Genomic DNA, 20,324 nt, shown 5'->3' on the forward strand with positions numbered 1-20,324 from the left:
TTAAATAAATAATTTTCTAATTACAAAAATGAGAAGAAAAAGAAAATAATTAGGCCCAGTACATGATCGCATCATGGAGATGCGACCTTCTATTAAGTTTTAAAAAGATTTCCTTTTGCATATCGCATGTCGAACTTGCGATCAACAATTGAAATTCAAAAGTATGGTATTTTGGTATTATTTTTTCATAGTGTGATAATTTAATACAAATATATATATATATATATATATATATATATATATTAGAATAAAATTTCATATATTTTAAACAAAGTTTTAGAGAGGAAACTCATTTTTAGGATCTATGAAGGAAAAGTTCAATTCTCAAAAGTTGTCATTAGTGAATTTTAATTTAGAATAAAACTACAATAAGATGAAGTTTAAATTTACTTTTTACAACTTGGTGATAGTAATTTATTTCGTATTGCAAGAAAGAATAAGGGGATGTATTGAATTAGGATTTTAAAAAAAATTAAAAGATTTTTTTGTGATGAAAAAGTCTTGAGATATTCAATCAAGATTCTAATGAAATAAAGACAAGTCTCTAGATATTCAATTAGGATTGATTGAATTTTTCAAATAAGATGTAGAAATCTAATGATGTTCAATCAAAAGTTTTTACAACTTACAAAAAGTCTTATGGTATTCAAAATCTTTCAAATTTTAATGGATTATTTTCAAAAATAATTTTTATGGAACTTTGATAGACTTTTTAATGAATTTTTTAGAGAGGAAACTCATTTTTAGGATCTATGAAGGAAAAGTTCAATTCTCAAAAGTTGTCATTAGTGAATTTTAATTTAGAATAAAACTACAATAAGATGAAGTTTAAATTTACTTTTTACAACTTGGTGATAGTAATTTATTTCGTATTGCAAGAAAGAATAAGGGGATGTATTGAATTAGGATTTTAAAAAAAATTAAAAGATTTTTTTGTGATGAAAAAGTCTTGAGATATTCAATCAAGATTCTAATGAAATAAAGACAAGTCTCTAGATATTCAATTAGGATTGATTGAATTTTTCAAATAAGATGTAGAAATCTAATGATGTTCAATCAAAAGTTTTTACAACTTACAAAAAGTCTTATGGTATTCAAAATCTTTCAAATTTTAATGGATTATTTTCAAAAATAATTTTTATGGAACTTTGATAGACTTTTTAATGAATTTTCAGTAGATTCTCATTTTTTATTTCTTTCATTTACTCCCTCTCATTCTTTCGGATTTTTTACATTAATATCCTCTTCTTTAAAAAATTTAACCAAAATACCATACTTTCAAATTTATATACCAAAATGCCCTACTTTTTAGATTTGACTGGGTATCGCTCTCTAGGAGTGCGACCTGCTGAAGTGTTATTTTTTTTCACCCAATAGGAGGTCGCTGGCCGGGGATGGGACATCCCAAATGATTTTCCAATTTTTTTTTCCGTTTTAAAGTTATTTAATTGTTAAATTAATTAATAATTATATTAAATAATACATTAATAAATGATAATAATAATAATAATAATACATTAACAACTAATAATAACATATTAATAAATAATAATAACAATAATAATAATTATAATTATTATTAATAAAAATTGTTATAATTAACAATAATTAAAATTAAAATAGTAAATTAATATTATTATTATTAAAAATAATTAAAATTAAAAACAGTAAATTATATTATAAATTTAAAAGAAAATACATTAAACAAAATTATATTAATAACACGAAAGAGTTGAGGTACTTCCTATTGATGAACCGGAAGAACTTCAACTCGTTCAAAGAGCTAGACGAGTTGGACGAAATCTCAAATGTGGTACTGGAGGTCATTTAGGTGGACATCAATAGGATGTATTTTTTTTTTTAATTAAATGTATTTTGTTTCGTGCTATTAATATAATTTTATTTAATGTATTTTCTTTTAAATTTATAATATAATTTATTGTTTTTAAGTTTAATTTTTTTTAATAATAACAAAATTAATTTACTATTTTAATTTTAATTATTTTTAATTATAACAATATTTACTAATAATAACAATAATAATAACAATAATAATAATTATTATTGTTATTATTATTTATTAATATGTTATTATTAGTTATTAATGTATTATTATTATTATTATTTACTAATGTATTATTTAATATAATTATTAATTAATTTAATAATTAAATAACTCTAAAACAAAACAAAAAATTGAAAAACCCTTTGGGAGGTCGCATCTCCGCTCAGCGACCTCCTACTGGGTAAAAAAAATAAGCACTCTAACAAGTCGCATCCCCAGGAAGCGATATCCCACTTTGCTCAAAAAGTAGGGCATTTTGGTATATAGATTTGAAAGTAGGGTATTTTGGTTAAAAATTTTAAAAAAGAGGATATTGATGTAAAAAATCCCCCTCTTTCTCTCTCATTTTATTTTTTTTCAGTTACGCTTTCCACCTATTTCTCTCCGTCTCCCTCATCTCTCTTCCCCATGTTACACAATCGGATTCAATTCGAGACAAGACATCTAACCTAAAGGCATATGCTAACCTAAATGGTATATGCCAATTGATCTATAGCTTAAGGACAACTTTACATACTTCAATCATGTTATATGTAAATGTAATAAGTAAAAAAATTAGTGGAACTTGGAATTTTTAAATTACATCAATTTTTAAATTCACTTTTTTTTTACAATAAAACCAAATCATTTATTAATTGTGAGAAACGTCAAATACAAATTGAGAGACAATATGAGGGAGATTTCACTCAAACACAATTTAGAGTATTATTAGAGTTTGACATTGTCATTATCATTATAGCTATTCGATGGGTCACCTCATTAATTTCTTTTATGCGCCACAAATTATTTTTCTAGTGTCAAGCATTCTCGTGCATAGAGCGTTTTTGAAAGCAAGAGCTTTCGCCGTTAAGACATTGCCAACCATTTGAGACAAAGATACCCTTACATCCCTAATTGTTATGCTTATGCTCCAACGACCGTCACTTAAAAGACGAGTATTCACGTTGAGTTTTAGACAAATCTTAAAGGAGGAGACCACCTCAATTGATGCAATTGGTTGTTTATCTATTTTTATTGATTCCAAGTTCACAAACTTTTTATAATTGTTGGAACTCATTCAGGGATCAGATAGATTTATGTATGGTTAATTGTCATCCCAAATCATATTAGTCTCCAAAAATAAGATTTAAATATAGAAGTGTGATACTTCAATTTGAATCTCAATTAAAATATATACATTCTTACACAATCTTATAAAATCTTCAATATTTTTTTCTTCAAAAGAGTCTTCAAAATCTCAATTAAATACACCCACTAAATATTGAACCACAAACAAGATCAAATTTTTGAATAATTAAAATACAATTTAATTTAATTGTAAATTATTTTTAATAAAATGGTCCCGTAGCTCAGTTGGTTAGAGTGTTGGTCTTATGAGCCGAAGGTCGCGAGTTCGAGCCTCGCCGGGACCAAGTTTTTATTATTATTATTTTACTCACATTAACATATATAAAATAAATATTTGTATTGCCAGTATTAAAATAATTTTTAGAATTACATTACCTGAATAAAATAAATTGATTATGATTTTATCCTATACCTAATTTTTGTTTTAACAATTTCCTATTTTATAGAACCAAAATCGTCCTTTCATATTTATTTATCAATTTCAAACTATTTTTTTGAGTCAACTCTAACTCTAGATAGAGTTGGTTTGATCAAACTCATGTACAAATCCAATATTAAGGGTTTAAGGGATATGCTTTATCTCAAATTATTTATGTTTTTTATAGAAAAAAATAATAATCAATTTAAAATACAAATACAAAATTGATTTATTTTTCTATCAATATCTTTACGTATATTGTATTTCAATATGCTAACCACTTCAATAATTGCTTTTAATATTTTATTAGAGAGGAATACTTAGTTTTATTTTATGATAAAAACAAAAAAATAAATACTACACTAAATGATATTTGGTGGGAGTATTGCATAATACATAGCCAGAAACAAAAGAAATGAACCTGTCAAGGTCCAAAACATTGTCAGCGTTGGTTCTGCTGTCATTTTAGTCTGTAGCCTCATTTGCTGAATTCTCCAAAAATCCAACCAACTGTGCCCATGTATTGTATTATTTGTCGGTCATGGTTTTCAAACATTTAAAGCATTTTCCTTTATTTAATTTTATTTCATATTTGGACTTGTTTTGTTTTTGTTTTTCTTCTTACCTTCAACATCATATATGAGAGAAATAAAGCTGGTAATGGGCCATGGCAATCCACATTCCCCACCCACCTTTTATTCTTTCTTTTTCTTTTCTTCCTCTTTACTTCTTCATTCATATCATTTTCTCACCCTCCCTTTTTTCCTTCTTATTTGTTGGATACCCACTTCACCAAAAAGGCTTCTCCTTTCAACCTTCTCTGGTATGTAAGATGCATTTTTGTTTCTTTTTGCGTGATTCTAGGAAACATCATTTGTTTGTTCATTCTGGCTTGGTTTGAGAACTTCATGGATTTTTTCTTCTTTAATATCTTGGTTTATTTGCTAATTGAGCTTATTGATTCTTCAGAGTAGTGTTGTTGATCCATGTTTCTTTAGTGTTCTGTTTGGTGGAAGACATTATTTTAATTTCTTTTACAAGTTTCTTCTTACTTTGCTGTTATTGTTTGGAAGAAATAACCGGTTACTTTTTTGGTATCAAATCTAAGTCTCTTCTCTAACACTATTCTACATTAATAGCTATGGTTAGTTTCAATATGTGCAATTTAGTGCTTTATTTTTTTTAGTGTTACAATTACAAACTCTGATCCACTTCAATATCTGTATGCTTTTCTGATCAAAATGTGATTCAGCCTTTAGTATGTTTGTAACAAAATGTTTCATGGGTTGCATATTACTCGAGAATTTGTTTATCAAATTTTTTGAAAGTATGTTTGAAAAAGTAGGTCCAAGACTTTCATTTGATTATCTGAATTAAGAGAAGGACTATCAATCCGAATAGGAACTTCAAAACCATGATTATCAAGATCTTAGGATACATGTGAGTCGTATCTCAATTCAATACTAAACTAGACCTAATGGTTTTGGACATAAAACTCATCTTGAATTTTGATCCATTATGATGAATCCTGATTAATTCTAATAAATAACTACCTAAACTTAGTGTATCCAACCATTTTTTGGTCAACTTTGTATAACTAATACTTGAATCTTGAATTATTTTGAGGTTCATATATGATATGTCAACTTATAATTTTGTTGTGTCACTTGTTTTTTTCCGTAAAAGCGATACATTTTATTGGTAGTATATCGTATGATTCATTATAACATTCGATCTACGATTCAAAAATAGGTCTTCCAATTCACGATTTGAATCATTTGATAAGCATGTTTGAAACTACTTTGTTCTTCTCTTTGTCATTTGTTTGCTTTTTACATATTGCTTATGGTTAAGGCTTAAGAATTACTTACTAAAGCTGCATTGATGAAGTGACCTGCTAATGGTTTTTATATTATTACTAAAATATATATCCAGGGATATGTTAATTTGAAAGAAGTTGCTTCACATCAAGAATGGGTTCTGGTTTTTGGTTTAAAACAATAATTAGCCTAAGGAAATCAAAAAGCAGATCAAAGAAAGCAAAGGTACATTGCACTTCCTATCATTTTTAGTTTATTTATCTAATCTTGGAAGGGTTAATTTGCATGATTGTCAAACAATGGACTGCAAATCTACATAAGCATTATTTTCTGTTTTAAATCTTTGGTGACCATTTATCTTAAATCATATTGTATACTGTTACACCTTATTGTATAATGCAACAATATCATTTATTATCAAGTATTAGAATTTATTTTGCACAATGGCCATTGTAACCGGAAAGTTTCTATCTCCATATCTGGTCACACTTTGGGACAGGGTACCTTAGCTCCAGAGAAGCTAAGCGCATTGAAATCGAACAAATATACAGGAAAAGAGTCTAGTGGATTAGCAAATGGTATCCAAAATGATAATCTCGTGGCAATTGAAACTATTGCTGCAACGAGAATCCAGACTGCATTCCGTGCTTATAAGGTATGTTGAAGCAATTTTTTTTGCCGAGACGGGTTGTTAAAGTATAGGCTAACTCTTATCTGACTATTCACTGAGTACATCCTTAATAACCATGCTTTTGTTTATTTCACAATGTCGTCAATAGTGGAGCTATAGCGTAGCGTAATTTGAGAACAAATTGTTCTATGATATGCAATTTAGAACAAAGTTTTGTCAAATAGCAGTTAATGCTATAGCACTAGTGTAGCAGAATTTGAACAAACCGTTATTTTCCGCTATATGTGATTGACAACACTGATATTTCTTTTTTCTACTATGAATGTCTATGTTCTATTGTGCTTTTCCTGCTTCTAAGCCAGTTTTCAAATTGCAATTTAGAGGGGTATGTGATTGCTGAGATTATATAGTACTGTGAAGCTAAATTACAACATCTTTTGCTATTTGCTTTGTGCATCCTTCAAGACATATCTATAATATCAGATGAAAGGCAGGACATTGCAAAATGCTACTAAATCAATGTAGAGTTTGCTTAATTTATAAATCAAGTTCTACAATGTAGACTTATTACAAATATTTAGCATGGCAAAGTGCAATGGACCCTTTTTCTTCACCATTTCACCAAACTTAAATGTTCATTGAACTCTAATATCGAGATTCTTCTTGATATTGTTATGATCAAAGTGGTTTTATAGATTCTGGTCTTTATGAGAAAAGATTGAAGATTTAACTCTTTATCTTGACATTTTACCTTGTTCATTCATTATTTAATTATCATGGATGCTATATAATTCTTCAATATATGCATGGATTGGTAAATCTTGGACTATTCTGTGCATGCAACCTTTTTTTATTTGAGGCTCTTTTCTTCTAGTCAAGGATTTCATTAATTCCTACTTACATAATTGAAGAAATTAGCAACTTTGAACTTAGAAAGAAAATCATCTACTGTGCAACTTCTTTCAGTTGGTTTTATATGTTGATTCCTGATTATTGTCTTAATATGCATGTCATTTATGAATATAGCCAAAAGATGTAAGTGTTGGTTTATGTTGCTTATTTATGATGCTACAAATCCATGTTAGTATCTTCTGCCACTTTTTATTCTGCAATGCTAACTCTTAAACCAACCAGGCTAGGAAAGCTCTACGACGATTGAAAGGTTTCACAAAACTGAAGATTTTAACGCAAGGTTACTCTGTTCAAAAGCAAGCCAGTACAACTATAACATACCTTCATTCATGGAGCAAGATACAGGGTGAGATAAGAGCTCGTCGAATCTGTATGGTGACAGAAGACAGGATCAAGCGGAAGAAACAAGAGTCTCAACTAAAACTTGAGGAAAAGCTCCATGATTTGGAGGTAATCTTTAGCTTTCCCTAATTATCTTTATATTTGATTCAGGGACCCTTCCACATTGCTGATAGTCCTTTCCTCCAAAGGTTGACATCTCCCTCCCTCAAGGGAATAGAGAGATCTCTGTCTTTCTTCAAAAGTATATCTCAGCTTGACCAGAGTTCCAATTATAGTTAGACAATCATACAATAAATTAGTACCTTCACTTCACCGTTTCAATGACAGATCTTGTTTCAAAATCACTTGATCAAATGTAACACACTAGATGTTTTAGTGTGTTTGGTACTGCAATGATAAAAATTGATTTTGAATATATTGACTTTAGTTAAAAGTGAGTTGAATGTAAAATGATTTATATTTGAATACATTTACGTAAAAATGACTTGAACAATAAATTTGAATGTGAAAATCAGGTTTTGAGTGAAAAGCTACACATCCTAACTTCAAATTAGAATCAATTTCTATTCACATCAGCTAAACATGTCAAAATCAATTTTATGTGTCTGAAATCACTTTTGAATCTCCCCACCATACACTTAGTTCCTTTGAATTCAGTCTCTAAGCGCTATACATAATAAATTACAGGTTGAATGGTCTGGCGGTCCTGAAACCATGGAAGAAACCCTTGGGAGGATACATCATAGAGAAGAAGCAGCTGTAAAGCGTGAAAGAGCCATGGCTTATGCCTTTTCTCATCAGGTAGATCAATCATAGCATTTTCTAATTGTTGTCTAGTTTCAATTCACTTTATCTATCTGATACTAAAATGCATATATTTTATGAACCTATAGTGGAGGGCAAACTCTAGTCAGAGCCAAGTGCTAGGTAGTTATGAACTCGGAAAAGCTAACTGGGGTTGGAGCTGGAAGGAACGCTGGATCGCGGCTCGCCCATGGGAAAGCCGTGTTGCTAGCAGCACTAGTCCAAAGAAAACTCAAAACAAGCTATCTTTCAAGGTTCAGAAGAATAAAAGCACATCAACTTCTAAAACTTCAGTTTCAGTAACACCTACTTCCTCCAATGCAAAAGGAACTCCTCCTTTAGGTAATGCTAAAGGGAGTGCCAAACCTAGGAGATTGTCTTATCCAACCACCACAGAGAAGTCTGTGGTGGTTGAAGGAGGAGCGAAGTGAAGTGAATTGGCAGCAATGGTTTATAAGTATCAAGGGTTTTGTATAATTTGAGTTGAGGAGAGTCAAAATTGTGTTGCAATTGGTTACATAAAATATATTTTTGGTATCACGGTGGTTTGTCAAAATTATAGAGAGCCATTGTAATTTAACAAAAGTTACATCTTGTGGCTTTTTGTAAAATCACGGTGGCCCATCGTGATAACAAACATGCACAAAATGTAGAGAGTCAAACATAAGATCCTGCTTTATTTATTCATTGGATTGCTTCCTATTTGTGCATATATATGAAATTCAAACAAGTGTCTGAGAATGGAGTCAACAGACTCTGTATATGAGTGTGATTTGTTGATTGATTCTGTTTTTTTATTTTTTTATTTTTATTTTTATCATTTGTCAATTTTGTATATTCAACGAAGAGATACAAATTGTAGAACGGTACATTTCGTATATTTTTTTACCTCATATGTTGTAATAGAAAATTTGTAAGATGTGATGGTGTTGTTTATTTCATAATGGTTTATTATATTACCTATGGAGATGTCTTGTTTAGCCTGCTTTTGTTTCCGTTATAGAATAGTGAGGGGTGGAGGCTATACGTAGGCAATAGGTGGTAGAAATTTTAATTCTATTCCCTTATGGTTGTATTGTAATCAAATGCTAGGTTCTTCGTGCTTTGATAACTTGTCATCACACACATGGTGCAGCTATCTTAGTAATGGTTAATTTAAAATAAAATAAAAAATCTTAGTAATGCCCCACTAAAGAGAGAATAGAGTCGTCCATCAAATTGCAATCAATATATATTTTCTCTCATTAAAATAAACTGATATAGTGTGAATTTTGGGATTAACTCTTTAAAATAAAAGTTTAAATATAATTTTAGTTATTTTATTTTAATTTATTTATAATTTTGATTCTCTATTTTTAATTTCACACAATTTTAATTCTGTAATTTTTTAAAATTAAGGCATTTTGTCTCATCCATCAATTTGACTCTTAATTTTGATGAAATGACATTGTTAATATGATTAAGTGAAAATCATGTCACAATTTGTTAGTTTTTTAATTAAACAAAATATTTTAAAATAGGTATTGCAACAAGGTGAGAATCATATTCCTTAAAATAGATTAAAATTCATAATATATAAAAATACAAAATAAAAACAAATGATTATATTTAAATAAAAAAATAATAATAATAATTATTGGACGAGTATTAACATCTCATTTTCTCTGTCGTTGTCTCCAACTTTAAATTTTAAGAAAAATTCAAATTTGCATCTACTATCAATCAAAGTCAGTTTTTCCACAAAGTAAAAACTTGTTTGAGTGGGTATGTGGTGAGAACTATTAAATTGAACAAATAAAAGCTCATAAAATATGCGTGTGCAAAGCAGGGTTAATTTAAAGGCCGGTATTTTGGATGGCAAAACAATAATGCTCAATATGTGATATCCAAGTACCAACTAAGCCTAAGCCTTCCAACTAGAAGATAAGGCAATAATATAGTAATCTTAAAGAGCAATATTCATTACAAACCTTCCCTTTTTTTTAATTCATTTCCTAATATAAAAACCTATAAACTAACTTTAATTGAATTTTAAGTGTAATATTTAACTTTTAAGTAACTTTTATATCTAATAGGATAAAATCTTATTATGTAATGAGAGTTAGAATTACAAATCTTCAAATTAACAAGTTCGATTAGACAAAAGGAAATCCTTCTCCATCCTAAAAAATAATTTAAGATCTAAACAGTGTAAAACCAATGGCTAGGATTCGTTGACTAGAATTGTCAAACTCATAATAAGTGGTAGAAATAAAAAAAAAATATAGTATCTCGATTTATTTTTGTAAAAGACTAAAAAGATAAAGATAGTGTTAGAAAAAGAAAAAAATTGATATTTCATATAATTCTTTTTTATAAGAGACAAATAAAATATAAAATACATCATCAAAATTTAATTAATTTGATCCATAATATAAATATTATACTAAATAGATTAATTTTTATTAATGGTGTTTATCTCATCTAACGTTTATAAATAGGACATATATCTTTGCACATTGCACCAAACGAAACTTTCTTTATCTATGTTCATTATGTGCAAACGAGGGGAAATGAAATTAGAGTAATATATACGCTAGTCTTTCGCAAACAGAAGAAGTTTTCCTATATCTATATTTTGAAGTTCCACCACCTCTTTGGTATGTTTGATCGACCCATGCGTGTTAAAAAGAATAATAATAATGAGTTCAAACGAGGTACGAGGTTCACAAAGGTTACAAACTTTGTTTCATCACCTCCAATCTTCCAATTCCATGTCGACCAATAATTCAGTCAACAAAAGAGCAGCGGTTCTTATTTGTTTATTCGAAGGGCAAGATGGTAATCTCCGAGTAATTCTCACGCAGCGTTCTTCTTCTCTCTCAACACACGCGGGTGAGGTTGCTTTGCCAGGTGGCAAAAGGGACGAAAGTGATGCTGATGATGTTCAAACTGCGTTAAGAGAAGCTAAGGAGGAAATTGGCTTAGACTCTTCTCTTGTTTCTGTTATTACTCTTCTTGAACCCTTCCGTACTAAGGTACTACTTTTTTATTATCTATGACTTAACCTTTATTTGGAATTTGGATAACAACCAAATATCTCATAATCAATGCTACTTATTAAACATGTAAATATTTCAATTCACTGTTTAGTCCAATCATTTTTTTCTTAGTTAAGACAGTTAGAAAAGTAGATTATTATGTATGTAAATAGAGGGATCAGAGGGAGATCATTTAATCATTGTGTGAGACACTGAAAGTTGGAGCCTATCTTTGCAATTAATGTTTATCCCTATTTCTTTGTAATAAAAAAGAAGTGTTGTCACACATCTCGGTTGTTTGGTCAGATCGAACAGTCTCGATTTTATGATCGAAATTTTTGTTCAAAAAAATCAATCTGTCCGATCTTGAATAGTTTTTCGAGATGGGTGTGACTGCACTTATAATGCAGTTCCCTTACAAAGTTATTTTAATGGCAGTATGGCATCACAATAATACCAGTGGTTGGACTACTGTCCAACAAGGATGCATTTTCACCAGTTTTGGATTCCGCTGAAGTTGAAGCAGTATTTGATGTTCCCTTAGAGATGTTCCTCAAGGTTATTGCAATTTTTCACTTAAAATTTTGTATCTAATTCTTTTGATGTATAATTACTTTAGTTTTTGACATGATCAAATGCAATTGAAACTGATTTCTTACATCATGGTTTGAATGCAGAATGATAATAGAAGAGCTGAGGAAAAAGAATGGATGGGAGAGAAGTATCTTGTACATTATTTTGATTATGAGGTAGAGAACAAAAAGTATGTGATTTGGGCTATAACTGCCTCAATCTTAATTAGGGCTGCTACCGTTTTACTTCACCAGCCGCCAGCTTTTCTAGAGCAGAGACCTATAATCTGGGGAGGAATTACTGAAAATGATAAGATAAGACTACATAATAGTTCCCAAATGTGATTTTATATATTTATATGGATTTAATTTGTATACACTGACAGTGTATTACAATGTTAGTCAATTTCAGTCGTCAGATCATTAGAAATCTGACTTTTATCATAACTACATCAAATGTCATAATTATGAATGGTTGTAATGTGCTAACAGTGTACAACTTTTTACATTGTCGGTGCATAGTAATTAAACTTTATTTATATATATAAGTTTGCATTATAGTTTATCACATGAAGCTGTTCTGCATTTTTTGGCAATAAAAGTTAGCTAATGAAATTAGAATTTGGTTCTTTTGAGGCACTAAAGTAATTCATTGTGAATTATCATCCATTAGTGTGTTTGGCTTTGCAACTGATTTTCTGTGCAATCAAACTCCATAGTATATATGTACATGATGATGTAACCAAATAGTTTTTATTTTATTCTTATTAACTTTAAGATAATACAACAACCACAATTTGATTGTTCAACTTTTTCCAAGGCATCACTTACAGAAAGTACAGCTAATAGGCTATAATTAAAGAAGATACAGAGAGATTGTTGCATGTAAAGGCTTGGAATTTCCTGTATACTAGGAACTTATGAATCTTACTCATGTTTAAAGACAATAAAATCCGCCATAGAAAATGTTAAATTCTAAACGATGAAGTTGATGCTAAACAAATACCACAGCAGACATACTGTTATATCTATCTATCACATTCAGCTGAATATTTCATAAAATTTCTCTGTGACAAGTAAACCTGAGTCTATTGACTCCAAAGGATCCTTTCTAAGACGGTGTCTCAAACAGTTAGGGATGACAGTAGCAATATCCTCTATACTTACATTGTCTCTTCCTTTCAGAGCAGCCAAAGCTTTGGCAGCTCTATTTGTTACTATGTCTCCTCTCAACCCATCCACATTCAACTCTGCACACACCCTTGAGATTTTCACCTTGAGATCTTGATCAATTTGAACAGAAGAAAGTACACTCCTTGCCAAGGTAATTTGTTCCGTCAGCTTCTCCTGCTCGGTTATGTAAGAACTTCGAAACTCCTTTGGATTCATGTCAAATCTACTTCTCTCCTCTACAATCTTCACTCTAAGCTCAGCATCCCGAACAGTCCCTACTTGAGCATGCATTCCAAATCTATCGAGAAGCTGTGGCCTCAGCTCGCCTTCTTCAGGATTTCCCGAACCGATTAGAATAAACCGAGCAGGATGAGAGATAGAAATACCCTCCCTCTCGACCGTGTTCCAGCCTGATGCAGCAGAATCCAACAACACATCAACTAAATGATCATCCAAAAGATTAACTTCATCAACATATAAGATTCCCCTATTAGCTTTAGCTAGTAGTCCAGGCTCAAATGCCTTGACACCCTCAGTGAGAGCTTTTTCGATATCAATTGTTCCACAAACCCTATCTTCTGTGGCTCCTAATGGCAAATCAACCATGTTGATTTTGCTAAACACAATGGAAAGTTGCTCCCCTTTTATTACTTGCTCTCTCACTTCGATTCCCATGACCTCTGGATCTTCTGGGTCTGAGTTATATGGATCACCAGCAACAACCTTAATTTCGGGAAGTAAATCGACCAGCGACCTAACTGTTGTGGATTTTCCTGTTCCTCTATCCCCCATTATCATCACGCCTCCAATCTTGGGATCGATCACGTTAAGGAGAAGACAAAGCTTCATCTCATCCTGTCCAACTATAGCAGAAAAAGGGTACACTGGCCTTTGGCTTTCTTTTGAAATAGTATTCACAGCCTGGATATCAAAAGTTCAGAGTTGGCATGTTAACAAAACCATACACTCGCATAAGTAATAGTCAAAATGCTAAGTATACTTTGGTCTAATTTGAATTAGTGGTTTTAAATTACAGCTTGCAATCACAATTGCATCTGCAGCATAAACGATTTTGAGCTCATGGGAACGACATCGCAACCACAATTTCGATCGTATCAGACGCATTTTACCGTAATATAAAGGTTTAAAGTGTAACTGCAACCGTAAACTAAATTATAGGTGCTTCTCAACCAAAATAAGATTACGACTCTTCACTCAAATAGAAGTCTTTCAAAGCTTATAGATATAAACAAGTTTGGTGAGAAAGCTTTTGCAAAAATACTAGTCAAATTTATTTATCACAACTATATGTAGAAAAGTTTACCCACATATCAAGTAGTTGGACACCATGTAAGTTTAAATTTGTGCAATGTGCAAGGTTAACAGAATTATCATAATATAGTCTGAAAATTGTGTCTTGAATCCATAATTTGGTAAAATGAAAGTTTTTGCTACAAAAAATCGGAGTCCAAATGGAACCCAAAACATTGGCAAAGAAAATATCCCTTAAGTAAGTAACTACCTGTTCTACAGAGTTAAGTTCAGTTGCAACACTGACAACAGGGAACCTAGACCTTCCCTTTGTGCCATTAATTCCAATTCCTCCATAAAACTTTTTCCCTGCAAACCCAACCATTCAAAGAAAAACGAGAAGTTGAGGACACAGAATCAACAGAAATGAAACAAGAAAAGGCATAAAAAAGTGTGAAGCAATATTAATATACCTGAGGTTAGAGAGAGTGTGTGAATGAGAGGGTTGGAAGAAGCATGATAGCGTGAAGGAAGAAGCGCAATTGAACAAGTGCCGAGTGTTGAAGCCATGGTAGTGTTTGGGTTAATCCTCAGCTCAACTTTATTTCTTCTTTGTGTTTAATTCTGTACTTATGGCAGCTGGCATGCTTCCTATTGGCCTCTCACCATCCGGATAAGAAGATAGATAGATTTCATTCTCTCTCTTCTTTTCTGTAAGATCAATGAATCATTAAATACTTTCTTTTTTTTCCATATAATAATTATATAAAAATTATGCAAAAAACAAGTGAATAACTTCATTTAATTACTCAATCAAGAATAATATGATTATGCCCAATTTACTGTGAAAAAAGAAATATATTGAAAAAAGGAAAGGTGATAGTATAAGTGTTCATAATGGGTTAGCCCATAGTATGTAGGGTGCACTTAGTAAGTTGTGCGTTTTTATTAAAAGAAAAAATAAATGAAGAGAGAATGAGGGGGATGGATAGTAGAAAGAGAAGAGTATTAACGAACGTTAGTGATTAGAATTATAGTTGGTTATAGATTTTATATTTTAATTGTAATAGAGTGAATGAAAGTTAACTAAATAGAATGTATTTTTGAAAATGCTGAGAAATAATATTTGGAACTTTTTATTTAGAATTTTAAAAAAATTAAATGTAATTTCAAAATGTATTTTAAAAAACTTTCATATTTAATTATCTAATCTAATGTTTATTTTATCAACGAAAACAGAAAACAACAAAAGTAATCAGACATTTTTTAAAAAATACTATATTTTTAATTCGAGAGAAAATTAATAAGTAATAATCCTATAAATTTAAAGTAAATAAATGAAGATATTTTTTATTTATTTCTTGTAAATTGAGTGAAATGAAGATGGAATGTGTACACAGTACTAAGGATTAATTTAATCACTTCATTCCTTATTTATTTACTAGAGATAATTTTAATCAAAATATGCTAAACACTAAATATGAATATCTCAAGATAGATATTTAAAAGCGAATCTATTAGATTGTTCATTTTGAAATATTCATTATTGATTATGTAAGAATAATTAATACATATGTTGATGACTTCATCTTTATTTTTTTATTAGTGCACAAAATCAATGGCTCAAACCATCATCAATACTTGGCTCGCTCTTGACTACTAGAAAAGATTTGCATGTCCTCTCTAAAAGCAAACAAAGCTTCCTCAATCAAAGACACCAAAACCTTAAACCCCTCTTTTTTCTGAACACCAGCCGTTGAATAAGGCAAAAAGAAGCAAGGTTGAACACTCCCAAGCAAGTTTCTAGCAAGTGGCAAAACAGTAACTGGGCCTCCCCATCCATAGTCCACAGTAGAATGGCCCAAGTGTCTCCAATCAGTAAAACCACTCACCCATTTCCCTGCTGTGATCCCATCAGCAAAATGTAGATGTTGATAATCGATGAAGGAACGAACATACTCATCAGTAACATTGCTTTTACTATTTCTTATTAGCTCTGCTGTTTTCCAAATGGGTTGCTCTATTAAATCTTTGGCACTCAATTGCACATACATTGGAACACAACCATTGCCCCAGTAGCCAGAAGGTAGTGATGGCTTTACTAGTCTCCGTATATTTATTGAGTATGCAAACTTAACTTTCTCATTATCCTTCACTCGCGAAGCCTTTATCCTGTTGTATCAATTACCATCGTCAGAATATAAATCATATCATCAACTAAATATCTCATATGAATTTTAAAATACTAAGATTAGAATCAATATTTACAATTTATAATTGATTGAAATTATAAAACATCTTCAAATAGATAATATATGGAAATTGAACTATTTTTACATTACATTGTATAAAAATCCATTAAAATTTTCCCTAAAAAGATGAATGAAAAGTAACAAACTTACTTGGACCTCCAAATGTATGCACCTAGAGCTTCAAAAGTGGTGAAGTTGAATCCAGATTGGTCAAACAATGATCTCTTGAACTTCTCTAAGCACTCATCCCTCACATGAAAACACTCTCTCACAATAACACCAACATCCTCTTTGTAAGCCAAAAACTCCTTATCCAAACTAAGAAACTCACCTACCAACCGAGAATCGACACGTGGAGGGTCCCTTGGACCCAACAACTTCTCTCGATCCCAAACAGGCTCCACCGTTATCCGAGTCGACCCGCGAGCCAACTCAGCCACCGCGTTAAAAAACATAGTCCCACCAATCCCGTCGCATAGCGAGTGGTGAATCGCTGCACCGAGAGTGAACCCACCGCACTTGAAAACAGTAAGCTGAAGCATACATGGATGTTCCATTCCCTCTTCGGATTCTGGATCGGGCACCAACTGTTCGACGAAAGGTGAAGCAGGGTCATCATCGAGGTAATTGACGGAATCGAGGGTGAAGTCTACGGTGGCGTGGATCAGAGGGACGCCTTGATTGGCAGTGCAGTGGAGTTCGAGGCGGTTGTCAGGGTGTTGACGGCGGCGAAGTGTGCCGGCGAGTTGGTAGTAGTGCGGGAGAGTTTTTGAGATAGAGGAAGTGATGACGTGGAAGGGGTCGTCGGTGGTGGTTGTTGTTGTGGCGGTGTAAGTGCGAAGGTAGCGGAAGGTTAAGTGGAGGTTGCGATCGGTGTCGATGTGGGAGAGAGGGAGGGTGTGGTCTTCGAGGAAGGGGGTGTGAGAAGGAAAAATGAGAGTGCGCTTAATGGTTTTCATCATTTAGTTTGTATGGTTTTTTCTGCTTAATAATAATAATGCTACCATTTGATTATTGCTGTGTTAGTATTATCATGTTTTGAGTTATGAGTTTCTTTCTCCCACCAAACCCAGTGAGAGTTTCAAATGGGAAAGACGTGGAGTAAGCTGCATCGCATTCCACTATCTCACCCCAACTAACTTTCCCTCGCATTAATCAATTAATTATAAATGTTTACTATTCCATAAGATGTTGTTTATGTATCCGGGAATGCATGTGCCATTGTTTGAAAATTATTCAAATTATGTTTGGTTTTACGAAGTAACAAAATCGTGAAACTTTGCAAAATATTATGTACAAATTTGTCTTTTGTGTCTATATAATTGTATTCTATTTGGTTTTGAATTTTGAGCATTCATATTGTTCTTTCTTTATTAAACCAACACCGGTTAATCAGTTTTTACTTACAAATAGCAACATCAATTATTGATGGAGAGTAGACATACAGAGCACCATAGCTTCAAAGAATGACCATGCCATTGACAGTGAACATGACCATTGATGGTTTCTACAGTTTTTCTCTAATTGGTTCGGTGCTTGGCATGAAACACATAAATAAATTGTTAAGACCTCTTATTAGAGAACAGTATAAAATGTTCCATTCCAAAGATTGTTACAAATAAATTGTGGTTTCTACTCATTTTATTACTATAGAGAGAATTTGAAATGCTGAAACATATTCGAAAGAACTTCAGGATGTGAGTGATCTAATACTTTTTAAAGGAATTTTGTTATCTAGGCTTTGTTATTTTTCTTTTGTACGGAATTTAGCTTTGGTTCTTGTTTTGTGTATTTTTTATAATCATGTGAGTATCTTAATCTATAAAAATTGTGCTTCTTTTATTCAATTTGGTTTATCATATTCAGTATTCTGACTTGGTTTATTAATTTTATATTAGTTTGATAGATTGAAAAAGTCTTATTTAGTTGGGATGTAAGTTTAATTTATTTTGTTAATCTTCTAAATGACCTCCATTACTAACTCCTTAGTATAAATCCCTTTCTCCTTTATTTTTACTTTTTATAAGTTGAATTAATATCAATGATGAGTTTATTTAGTGGATTTCTTCTCCGCTAATTTCTCAACCTTTATCATATATCCAACCAAAACAAAAAAGGTATTAGAAATATTTTGTATCAAGAAAATTGTGCATTTAATACAAAAATTTCTGTTTTTGTGATTATTTAACAAATGTTTAGCAAGATCCTTTGTGTAATTGATTAATTGTGAACTACATATAGTTAATGTAATGAGTAATAGATAAATTATATTCTATCCATTTTAAAATGAATCTAATTTAAGATATTTGTATACATATTAATAAATGGAATAATTAAAAGAAAAATAATAGTTATTTTACTAAATTATTTTTATCAACTATTTATGTGTTTTACATTATTATTAAATAATTTAAAAAATAATGTACATAATAATAATTGAATTTTACACTTGAAAAAATAATCAAAATTTTCTTAAAATCAAAAATAGCATTTATTTTTAAACACGTTTTTTTTTCTTTTTAAAATAACACTATTTTGAAACAAGTTTCGTTGAATGACCAAACTTTGCATGTTTTGTAGATGCAATAGCAACTTGAATGACCAAACCTAGCTAGACCAGAGATATAACTAATTAACTACGTCACAGAATCAACAAAACGCCATTTTAATTGGATTTAACATTGTCACGCGTCGTTAATTTATACTTAGTAATAATCAGACAAAAACGTTGACAAATCAGATGGGGGATTATAACAATCATATGCTAGTGGACAAGACAATCTTTATATATATGGAATGGTTTCAAAATCTCTCAATTTAAAGTTTATAATATATCACAAAATAGACATGTCAATGGATATACACCTCATAAAAGAAAGTTGTGTATGTTATTTTCGTGAGAGCTTAGGTGTATAATTTGGCAGATTAATAACAAACAAACAGAATGAATATATATAGAAACGTTGAACCAGTAGTTAGCTTTCTTAATTAATATTTGATATTTATGAAAGTGTCCCCCTTTTATATAAACACAAAAAGACAAATTATCTACTACTCCATTTTTTCCACTTTTTTCCAAATAAACTCTAAATTATATGTCACTTGTCAATTTTACACAAATTTGGAACTGTAGTTAATTTTATATGAGAAAGATAAATTTAAGTTATTTTATAAAATTATTTCTTGGTATGTGAAAGATAAATACATAGGATTTGAAGGAAAAAGGAATAATAAATAGTAAATAAGTATGATAGAAATTGAAACTAATTTTTAATTGATATTGTAACATTACATATAATTTAGGACAATTTTTTTTTACAAAATGATATGTACTTTGAGACTTAATATACTTACTTGTGGACCCCATAAAACCTAGCATTTTTTTTGTCTCTATACACAAGCGCATGCTTACAACTTCAAACAATAAAAGATTTGAAACTTGCCTGAAAATGTGTAAAAGAAATTATTGATAATGAAGCTGGCATTGAGTGGCTGCAAATTGAAAAGCCCTTAAAGAGGATTTTACTTGCCCATGATTTTTTATTTATATGCATGATGCATCTGACCTTTTCTCAATGCATGTACATGAGAACCCCACATATTGTTAAATTAAATATTTAGAAAGTTATATATGCATTATGTTATGGTCTATATAAACCATACAATTTCGACTTCAAACCTATGCTCAATACTCCATGTAACTGTTGATACATTTTAACAAACAGGTTCCGTGCACACGTTAGAACATTTGATATTTATCTTAAATCATTGTAAAAGAAATGGAAAAATTGAGGTTCTTTGTTATCCTTATGTTGGTGTTGGTTTCAGTTTCATACTCTGAGCCTCGTCCACTGGGTACTCATGGTTCCATGAACAATGTAACCAAAGATTCAGCTTTAAGTGTTGAGCATCATCTTCGAGCATGGTTATTATCAT

The 20,324-nt window shown here is 30.9% G+C and overlaps 4 protein-coding genes and 1 non-coding gene across 7 annotated transcripts; 3 read left to right on the forward strand and 2 right to left on the reverse strand.

Moving 5' to 3' along the window:
• Positions 1-3,403: 3,403 nt before the first annotated feature.
• TRNAI-UAU (transfer RNA isoleucine (anticodon UAU)) lies at positions 3,404-3,477 on the forward strand. The gene has a single exon. It is a non-coding gene; the product is annotated as a tRNA-Ile (tRNA).
• Positions 3,478-4,274: 797 nt separating this feature from the next.
• Positions 4,275-9,039, forward strand: LOC101493447 (protein IQ-DOMAIN 9). Of its 3 annotated transcripts, none has more exons than XM_004485809.4 (6): positions 4,275-4,434; positions 5,547-5,656; positions 5,931-6,086; positions 7,197-7,424; positions 8,004-8,117; positions 8,210-9,039. In XM_004485809.4, the coding sequence occupies exons 2-6, from the start codon at positions 5,585-5,587 to the stop codon at positions 8,549-8,551; spliced, it is 912 nt and encodes a 303-aa protein (XP_004485866.1). In that variant the 5' UTR covers positions 4,275-4,434; positions 5,547-5,584; the 3' UTR covers positions 8,552-9,039. The 3 variants fall into 3 exon arrangements, with proteins under 3 accessions (XP_004485866.1, XP_027186940.1, XP_004485867.1); XM_027331139.2 differs by lacking the exon at positions 4,275-4,434 and adding an exon at positions 4,457-4,755; XM_004485810.4 differs by lacking the exon at positions 4,275-4,434 and adding an exon at positions 4,951-5,051.
• A 1,583-nt stretch (positions 9,040-10,622) lies between these two features.
• LOC101494205 (nudix hydrolase 15, mitochondrial) lies at positions 10,623-12,280 on the forward strand. Its single transcript, XM_004485812.4, has 3 exons — positions 10,623-11,137; positions 11,579-11,698; positions 11,818-12,280. The coding sequence occupies exons 1-3, from the start codon at positions 10,802-10,804 to the stop codon at positions 12,055-12,057; spliced, it is 696 nt and encodes a 231-aa protein (XP_004485869.1). The 5' UTR covers positions 10,623-10,801; the 3' UTR covers positions 12,058-12,280.
• Positions 12,281-12,451: 171 nt separating this feature from the next.
• On the reverse strand, positions 12,452-14,840 carry LOC101494512 (magnesium-chelatase subunit ChlI, chloroplastic-like). The gene is made up of 3 exons (XM_004485813.4): positions 14,610-14,840; positions 14,408-14,505; positions 12,452-13,806 (listed from the first exon to the last, which is right to left on the reverse strand). The coding sequence occupies exons 1-3, from the start codon at positions 14,704-14,706 to the stop codon at positions 12,754-12,756; spliced, it is 1,248 nt and encodes a 415-aa protein (XP_004485870.1). The 5' UTR covers positions 14,707-14,840; the 3' UTR covers positions 12,452-12,753.
• Positions 14,841-15,633: 793 nt separating this feature from the next.
• Positions 15,634-17,525, reverse strand: LOC101494826 (tetrahydroanabasine acetyltransferase). Its single transcript, XM_004485814.4, has 2 exons — positions 16,539-17,525; positions 15,634-16,308 (listed from the first exon to the last, which is right to left on the reverse strand). Exons 1-2 carry the CDS (start codon positions 17,348-17,350, stop codon positions 15,771-15,773), a joined length of 1,350 nt encoding a protein of 449 aa, XP_004485871.1. The 5' UTR covers positions 17,351-17,525; the 3' UTR covers positions 15,634-15,770.
• Positions 17,526-20,324: the final 2,799 nt, after the last annotated feature.

The sequence above is a fragment of the Cicer arietinum genome, chromosome 1 (genome assembly GCF_000331145.2).
Source record: "Cicer arietinum cultivar CDC Frontier isolate Library 1 chromosome 1, Cicar.CDCFrontier_v2.0, whole genome shotgun sequence".
NCBI classification, from domain to species: domain Eukaryota; kingdom Viridiplantae; phylum Streptophyta; class Magnoliopsida; order Fabales; family Fabaceae; genus Cicer; species Cicer arietinum.

Bases quoted from the DNA above. Each gene is read 5' to 3' on its own strand.
- LOC101493447 (XM_004485809.4), top strand. From the start codon at position 5,585: ATGGGTTCTGGTTTTTGGTTTAAAACAATAATTAGCCTAAGGAAATCA. The intron at 7,425-8,003 runs GTAATCTTTAGC...AATAAATTACAG, and splicing joins AAAAGCTCCATGATTTGGAG to GTTGAATGGTCTGGCGGTCC. The intron at 8,118-8,209 runs GTAGATCAATCA...ATGAACCTATAG, and splicing joins CTTATGCCTTTTCTCATCAG to TGGAGGGCAAACTCTAGTCA.
- LOC101494205 (XM_004485812.4), top strand. From the start codon at position 10,802: ATGAGTTCAAACGAGGTACGAGGTTCACAAAGGTTACAAACTTTGTTT. The intron at 11,138-11,578 runs GTACTACTTTTT...TTTTAATGGCAG, and splicing joins TTGAACCCTTCCGTACTAAG to TATGGCATCACAATAATACC. The intron at 11,699-11,817 runs GTTATTGCAATT...GTTTGAATGCAG, and splicing joins CCTTAGAGATGTTCCTCAAG to AATGATAATAGAAGAGCTGA.
- LOC101494512 (XM_004485813.4), bottom strand. From the start codon at position 14,706: ATGGCTTCAACACTCGGCACTTGTTCAATTGCGCTTCTTCCTTCACGC. The intron at 14,506-14,609 runs GTATATTAATAT...TTGGGTTTGCAG, and splicing joins CACACTCTCTCTAACCTCAG to GGAAAAAGTTTTATGGAGGA. The intron at 13,807-14,407 runs GTAGTTACTTAC...TTTGATATCCAG, and splicing joins AACTTAACTCTGTAGAACAG to GCTGTGAATACTATTTCAAA.
- LOC101494826 (XM_004485814.4), bottom strand. From the start codon at position 17,350: ATGATGAAAACCATTAAGCGCACTCTCATTTTTCCTTCTCACACCCCC. The intron at 16,309-16,538 runs GTAAGTTTGTTA...TTGATACAACAG, and splicing joins GCATACATTTGGAGGTCCAA to GATAAAGGCTTCGCGAGTGA.